Here is an 8,537-nt window from a genome sequence, read left to right as displayed (position 1 = left end):
AGGAAGGGAGGATCTGAGTGCTCCCCTGGATAGTTTAATCCCCACGTCAGCCCAACTGCTGTCTTGGGTTCTCTCCATAACATATATACACACAAAAAATTAATTACGCAACTTCTAATAATGCACCAAATAGGTCTTCTTAAAGGCAGTTAAATCAGTCCAGTTTGAAAACGTCTGGCTGGGCCAAGCTTTCTTTGTGAGGCTAAGTACTGTAGTGGTTCAGAACAAAGGCTTTAGAATCAGGTAGACCTACATTCAAATAGTGCCTCTGCTACCATTAGCTCTGGGAATTTAAACAGGAGATACAACCTCAATTTCTTCACCTATAAACTGGGAACAGTAGTTAACAGTACCAAACTCAGTGCATTCTTACCACCATATCTGAAGAATGCAGCATGGTGCCTAGGAGAAGCAATTTTTAATGTGATTATTAAAAATCACTGTCATCAACGTTTACTGAGATTTTATGAGAGGACAGACTAAGGATCGCAACTGCCAACTCTACGTTATTCGATACAATTAAACCATGAGCTTAAATGGTTCAAATTTATCCCATCATCTTACATTCCTATAGATTTCATCCAGTAGCTGAATTTGGGGGAGGAAAAGAAAAAGGACCCACACAAAACTTTCCCAGTTGAAGACATTTTTATTTCGGTACGCACCTGAGTCCCTGGCAGGATGGGCCTGTCCTCCGCGGGAGGACATGTCCTCCCCCTGCTTTGGGAGAGGATGGGGGCCCTGCCCTGAGGGGGCAGCTGGGGGATGAGGCAAAGGGCTGTGTGACAGTGATAGGTCACAAAGGGCACCAGAGGATAAACAGGCTGTGCCAGGGGGTTAGGCTGAGAAGGTGGTCACTTCTCTCACTAGGACTGAAGTTCACCACAGCCTCTTGGGGAGATAAAAACCCAGAAGCAGAAGTGAGGGGAGGCAGAGGGGGAGCCTACCATACCTCTCTACACACTTGAAGAGATTCAGCCTGGGGTTCAGGCGCCCTACAGCGTCCCCGCTGTGATCATCTGTGCCCCTACCCACGCCCCTGCCTCTGGGAGACCCTGAGGCAAAGGTGGGGCCTGTGGGGCAGGCTTGGAAGACCTGCCATAGGGCTACCTGTGTGTGACGAAAGAGCACCGCAGCTCGCTCTTCTGCCAGTGAGGCCGCAGGAGGGAAGAGCCAGGGGCCCACCTTAACCGCGCTGCCTGTCGTGATCAAAGGCAGCCATGAGTGGGGACTCTCTGCTCCCGTATCACATGGCCCAGAGCAGCACCGGGGTGGGCCTGTTCAACACCACCATGGGGAAGCTGCAGCAGCAACTGCGCAAGGGCGAATACCACATATTCAAGGAAGCACCGGTATTCGAGAGCGACTTTATCCAGATCACGAAGAGGGGAGACCTGATTGACGTGCACAACTGTGTCTGCACGGTGACCGTGGGCATCACATCCAGCAGCCCCGTCCACCCACTCCCAGACACCATGCTGCTGGCCCGATGGGCCACCGGCTGTGAAAAGCACGCTGAGCACAGCCAGGCCGCCAAGGGCAAGAGCCACGAGGCTGCAAAGACCTTAGAGCTCACCAGGCTCCTGCCCTTGACGCTCGTGAGCATCTCCACTCACAATCGCGAGAAACAACAGCTGCGCGTGAAGTTTGCCACTGGCCGCTCCTGGTACCTGCAGCTGTGTGCCCCTCTGGACGTGCAGGAAGACCTCTTCACCTCTTGGGAAGAGCTGATTTACCTCCTGCGACCACCAGTGGAGGGTCTCAGCTGCACCTACGCCGTTCCAGCCTGGGACATGATCGGCCTGCCTGTGTTCGAGGAGGAGGACGACGGCAGGAGCCCGGCAGTGGAGGATTTCCAAGGAAAGTGGGATCAGGACCAGGTGAGCATCTGCAGCCTCCACTCGTGCTCTGAGCTGGCCGGGGCCACGTCCGCAGCTTTTGCTGGTGGGGAGGGGATCCAACTGGACTTCCACAAGCCCGATACCATGCCCGGTGTGGCCACTGCAAAAGCAAAACCTACAGTGCTTGACAAAGCGTCAGCATCGCGGGCAACGACAAAGGTGGAGACAGCGGGGGTGGCAGGAGGCACCGCAGCGGGTGCTTTGAGCGTGGCAGTGATCAAGTCTCCTGCCCCTGAAGGGCAAAGCACGGCCACAGCAGCCACAGCCAGCAACGGTCCAGGAGGAAGCAAAACCAGCATAGCCACTGGGGGCACTGCCAGAACATCCCTGAGGAGCAGGAAAACGGTGCTGCGAACATGTCAGGGTATGCTTGGCAGGTGCCGCGAGCTCTTCAGGGTGTGCTTCCAGCACGCCCACCAGCCTCTCCCCAGAGGCCGGCGTGACTGTGGTCGGAGCAGAACCCACCGGCAAGACTGCTGAAGGAAGAGCCGACGAGGAGGGCGAGGGGACCCTCATCTCCACCTTGCCACAGGAAGGCAAAGTGAGTGAACAGGATGGCAGCTCACAGAGGGTGTCCCAGGCCCGCAAGGCAAGAAGGGAGAGAAGGGAGCACTGGGGAGAGGACAGAGCTCTTACGAGCCCCTCGCTCTGCAGTTCAGTGGAAAGCCACCACAAGGCAGCGGGGAACAAGACCATCCAGAAAGCAGCTGGCCCGTGCTCAGGCGGCCGCAGAGCCGCTAGAGATGACCAAAAGGACAAAGGCCACGGCAGCCCAGGGGCAGCGAGCAGGGCACTGCTCACAAAGGCATCAGCCGTGCTCCCATCACCACCGAGTCCAGGACCTCGCACAAATCGGGCAGGAGCTTATCTACAGCGAGTGCAGGTCCCACCACCGAGAGACTCAGCAGGATCAGCTCTTTCTTCAGGAACGTCAGAGCCAGTCTCACTGCAAAGACAGTGGCCTCCTCACGCGATAAATATGTGAGCATCCTGGCGAAGCCAGTGGAAGGGACCCGAATGGAGGCCGTCGTAGAGACAGCAGAGAGTGGCCAGGGGCTGGAGATCACTGGAGGTGTGACATCTGACACCATGGAGCCAGTGACCGCTGAAGCCCATCAATAGGACCTAGAGCTGGGAGCTGCAAAGGGGACCAGGGCTCAGGGAAATACCCCTGGAGAGCCCATTTCAGCTTCCTCACTGCAATTTCAATAAAAAAACAAACAATCTGAGAATGCATGCAGTGTTTTGTCTGAATTTCTAGGTCCCAAAGCCCAGCCGTAGCCTCACAGTGGATTCTGTGATGTCAGATGTGCCACAGTCTGACACCCAGTGTCCAGTCAAGGCCAGCCCCACCTCACACACATGCTCAGCGCCAACAGCAGTGCTGCATCTGGCCTCCACTCCTTTCTGGCTTTGCCCCCCAGGGCCATGGCTCAAAGTCAGACTATGGTCTGGGAAGCTCTCCTTCACTATCCCCCTATGCTTTTTATAAACGCTTATTCCCCAGGAAGGTCTGTAAACATAGCAAGAACAGGACTCATGTCCCCTCGGGCTATTCAGTGGACAGAAATAAGTATTAGCTAGCAATCAGAACCGCAAGCACTCTCATCTAGACTTAGCCGTTCCCTGCCCAGGTATTAGCTCGCAATCAGAACAGCAAGTATTAGCTAGTGTGCCATCGTAAGCATACCACTCGATGACATTTCACAAGATAAGCAACCCCACGAAACTAGCACCTGGCGAAGAATCAGAACATCACTGCAACTCTGGAAGTGCCCCCTTGCAGACACTCAAGGGTAACCACCACCCTAGCTTCCAACACCATAGATGAATGTTGTTTGCTTTTCAACTTTACATACTGGAATCACGTAGTATGTACTCTTTGACTCTGGTTTCTTTCCCTTAACATTATATTTATGAGGTCTGTGCATGACTTTCCTGGCGATCGTCCATTTATTTTCACTGCTATACAGTATTCCAGTGTGTGATGATACTACAACTTATTTTGTTATTGATATGTTATCAGTTTGGGGCTATTAAAAATAGTGCTATTATGAACATTTATATACAGATCTGTTGGTAAAAATATACATAAACTTCTGTTCGGCATAGACATAGGAATGGAATTGAATATATGCATATGTTCAGCTTCTGATTATACTGCCAAGCTATTTTCCTTCCAAAATGACTATGGAAACAATAATTCCCACCAGGAATGTATTAAAGTCCTGGTTGTTTCACATCCTTGCCAACATTTGATACTGTTTAGCTCTTTCCATTTAGCCATTCAGGTGGGATATAGTGACTTTTCTCCCTTTTTCATGATAAAAATATACTGAAAAATATATAATTGGGCTTCCCTGGTGGCGCAGTGGTTGAGAGTCCGCCTGCCGATGCAGGGGACACGGATTCGTGCCCCGGTCCGGGAGGATCCCACATGCCGCGGAGTGGCTGGGCCCGTGAGCCATGGCCGCTGAGCCTGCGCATCTGGAGCCTGTGCTCCGCAACGGGAGAGGCCACAACAGTGAGAGGCCTGTGTACCGCAAAAAAAAAACCATTCCAACTCTTTAATTAATTCAGCTGTCCTTTCCTGGGTCTTCTCCAGCTCCATTATGTCATTCTTAAGAAGCAATAGCCAATATGGCACAGGATTTTCCAGGTGTCCACTTTTGGGAAATCTGATTTCTAACTCTCAGAGGCAGCTCTCTCTCAATCTCTCTCTCTCTCTTTCTCTTTCTCTCTCTCTCACGCGTGTGTGCGCGCGCACACACACACACACACACACACACACACACACACTCAGCCACATCTGCCGCAGAAGTGTCCATCCTATTTACCAGGACCCCTACCTGCTCTCTTGTTGATAAAAGAGAATACTCTACTCGCACCCAGATCAAAATATCACACTACCATCTAGCTGCACGTGCATATGATGAAAAGAAAGAGCAAGGTCAGTTCTGATTGCAAAGCTGTAAAACTGATCTCTGATTTATTTTCCATCCACACGTGATCCTAGAGATACAGGACTTTAATTAAGGAGAGAGGAAGAGAGAGAGAGAAAACACAAAGGAGAAAAACTATGAGCCATAACCATCGCCAAGCTTGCTGCAAGGGAAAAGACTCCAGGATCAAGGTTTAGCCAGGCAGAAGGAAGCAACATGCCATCCCATAACTTTTGCTGGAGGTCTAAGTCCACACCTCCCAAGCTGCCCAGTTCTCAAACCTGTGGGGACTTCGGAGAGTACTCAGACCACCCAGAGTTCCTCCAGGAGTCGGGTGAGGATTTGAGGAAGGGTGGGTAGAGAGCCACAGCCCTCAACATGTGAACAGTCTAACAACCAACATAAATGTTTATATTTCCCATGATGAGATCCTCTGTCTTTGGGGAGAGAAATGTTAATAATACCACGTTTTATCATGCGCTCATGGCCCTGTCAAGTTTGATCGTTACTGCCAGGTCCCGCAGCACAGCTGACTCTAAGCAACTTTACTATAAGGGACAAAAGGCCTGTTTTCCAATTTTATTTCTGAAATATTGAAATACACCAAAGCAAACTGTTTTGTTTCCCATGTGGTCTGTGTTTTTGTGTTTGAGGAGGTTTTCAGGTTTTACAAATTTTAGTTCAAATAAGAAGTGACTGCAGGGGACTTCCCTGGCAGTCCAGTGGTTAGGACTCCATGCTTTCCCTGCCGAGGGCCCAGGTTCGATCCCTGGTCCGGGAACTAAGTTCCTGCAAGCTGTGCAGTGCAGCCAAAAAACAAAAAGTGACTGTAAATTCTCTGAGAGAGTCCCCTTCTGCTCTTTGGGACCTATTTGCCGATCTATGATTGGCCCTAAGAGTCTGATGACCCTTAGCATTGACTGCAGGCTGAGTTCGGCCTGCTGAAACTATTGTAAGCCAGAAAAGTACAGAAACCTGGGGAAACTTTTCCCTGGGGCAGGGAAAGCAGGCTTGTCACATAAGCACCTTGACAATAAGCTCAGGTATCATAGGGTCTACAACCACCCTACTTCCCTTTGCTGCCCCGGATCAGCCCAGTAGTGATGTGTTACCCTCCTCCACGTCAGTCCTGGTGGTGACCAGTGGCACAGGGGATGGACAAGAGGGTTAGAGGGAAAATACATCCACAAGACCTGCATATAGTTAATAAAAATGTATAAATTTTAAAAATAGGTACTTAGCCTTTCCTAAGCTAATAGGACATGTGTTAGAAAAGAGTAATGAGGACAACAGGATAGTTGCCAAAGAAAACCAAAGCCATCTTTAACCCTAATTTGAGAAAGAGACCCTAAGAATGAAGACTAGTGTGTGCTGGTGTTACTTCTTTTTTCTCACAGCCCTTCAACAAATTCAGTCACCCATTCACTCATTCATTCAATTCAAGGAGCACTTATTAGGCACTTATCTGTGCCAAACATTGTGCTGAGAGCTTTACAGACATTATCTCATTTCATCCTTTCACAAACCTGCCCAATAGGATTTGTTGTTATACAGAGGAGGGAGAGAAGCAAGGACATATGGCTTTTCATTCTACCCAGAAGAACTACAGAGCCACTTAGAAGAGCTATAGTCTGTTCTTGCTACATCAGTTAGGAATACTTCAGCTGCAAGTTGCAGACAAACCTGCTCCAAATGCCTTAAACAATACGGGAATTTATTATTTCTCACAGCAGAGCATCCAAAGACAGGGTGCGCTCAGGATGGGGGGATTCAGCACCTTAATAGTGCCAAGTCCTATGTTCTTTACATCTTTTACCTGCCATCCTGCGTGTCAGCATCATCCTCAAGATGACAGAAAAACAGCTGCCATATTCAGATAGTTTTTCTTTTAAGGGCAAGGACAATGTCTGTAGAAGCACCTTTGGAAGAATTCTTTCATGTCTCCTAGGCCAGAATCAGGTCACATGCCCTTTCCAAATCCCATCACCTGCAAGGCGAACAAAAACAACCATGAAGGGGCTTCCCTGGTGGCGCAGTGGTTGAGAGTCCACCTGCCGATGCAGGGGACACGGGTTCGTGCCCCGGTCTGGGAAGATCCCACATGCCACGGAGCGGCTGGGCCCGTGAGCCATGGCCGCTGAGCCTGCGCGTCCGGAGCCTGTGCTCCGCAACGGGAGAGGCCACAGCAGTGAGAGGCCCGCGTACCTCAAAACAAAAAGAACAACCATGAAGATGAAGAAGAAGAGGAAGAGTTAGATGGAGGGTGTTTATTATCACACCCCTCAGTGTTATTTTCATCTGGTACAAGTAGTTTCCAGAGTGATAGCTGGAAACATCAGTGAAATCGTCTGGGATGCTTTAGAAAACGTCAGTCTCTGGGGCTTTTCCTCAGAATCTCTGGAGTCCAGAAATGTATATATTTTTTAAATTTATTTTATTCAAGTACAGTTGATTTACCATGTGTTAATTTCTGCTGTACAGCAAAGTGATTCAGTTACACATATATACATTCTTTTTCATATTCTTTTCCATTATGGTTTATCACAGGATATTGAATGTAGTTCACTGTCCTATACAGTAGGACCCTGTTGCTTATACATTCTACATACAATAGATGGCACCTGCTAATCCCAAACGCCCAATCCATCCCTCCCCCACCCCCTCCCCCTTGGCAACTACAAGTCTGTTCTCTATGTTTGTGAGTCTATTTTGTAGATAAGCTCACTAGTGTCATATTTTCGATTCCACACATAAGTGATACCATATGGTATTTGTCTTTCTCTGTCTGACTTACTTCACTTAGTATGATAATCTCTAGGTCCACCCATGTTTCTGCAAGTGGCATTATTTCATTCTTTCCTATGGCTGAATAATATTCCATTGTCTATATGTACCACATCTTCTTTATCCATTCATCTGTTGATGGACATTTAGGTTGTTTCCATGTCTTGGCTATTGTAAATAGAGCTGTTATGAACATAGGGGTGTGTGTATCTTTTTGAATTAGAGTTTTGTCTAGATACATGCCCAGGAATGGGATTGCTGGATCATATGGCAACTCTATTTTTAGTTTTTTGAGGAACCTCCATACTGTTTTCCATAGTGGCTGCTGCACCACCTTACATTCCCACCAAGAGTGTAGGAGGGTCCCCTTTTCTCCACACCCTCTCTAGCTTTTATTATTTGTACACTTTTTAATGATGGCCATTCTGACTGGTGTGAGATGATAGTTTTGAATTGCACAGAAATGTAACAAGCCCCCCGGTTGATTCTCACGTTCAGTGACTTTGAGAATATTAAAATACATCCTCAGACCCTATAAGAGATGACGCAGGTACTTAGTGTGGTCCACTAGCCCTTCCGGAGCTGCCTCTGGCCCCGTTCCTCACTCCAGCTACATTGAACTCCCAGAATATGCCAATCCCATTCTCACCTCAGGGCCTTTGCCTTTATGTTCCTGGGCAGGTTGAATAACAGCTGCCCCGAAGATGTCCATATTCTATCCTCATAACCTGTGACTATGTTATAGGACTTGGCAGTCTTGATTAAGTTACATTTACCTTTGTTTCTTTCCCATTTCCTACCCACTACAGAATTGATCAAGTTTTCTTTACTCCTTTATTTTTCCTCTGCTGATTTGAAAGCTAGACTTTTATTTTTATTATCCTAATTACCTGTACCTTTTAATATACAT

At 48.5% G+C, this 8,537-nt stretch overlaps 1 protein-coding gene across 1 annotated transcript; it reads left to right on the top strand.

Annotated features, from left to right (window-relative positions):
- Window positions 1-492: 492 nt before the first annotated feature.
- On the top strand, window positions 493-3,178 carry GARIN4 (golgi associated RAB2 interactor family member 4). The gene is given in 3 exon segments (XM_027082638.1): window positions 493-2,251; window positions 2,289-2,677; window positions 2,680-3,178. Coding segments are annotated over 3 exon segments (1,764 nt in total). The 5' UTR covers window positions 493-1,220; the 3' UTR covers window positions 3,024-3,178.
- The last annotated feature ends 5,359 nt before the right edge of the window (window positions 3,179-8,537 follow it).

The sequence above is a fragment of the Aethalodelphis obliquidens genome, unplaced genomic scaffold (genome assembly GCF_003676395.1).
Source record: "Aethalodelphis obliquidens isolate GAN/ISIS:26980383/991018 unplaced genomic scaffold, ASM367639v1 scaffold48, whole genome shotgun sequence".
Taxonomy (NCBI): Eukaryota; Metazoa; Chordata; class Mammalia; order Artiodactyla; family Delphinidae; genus Aethalodelphis; species Aethalodelphis obliquidens.
The sequence above is the reverse complement of the archived record's forward strand: the minus strand, read 5'-3'. Positions and strand labels throughout refer to the sequence as shown.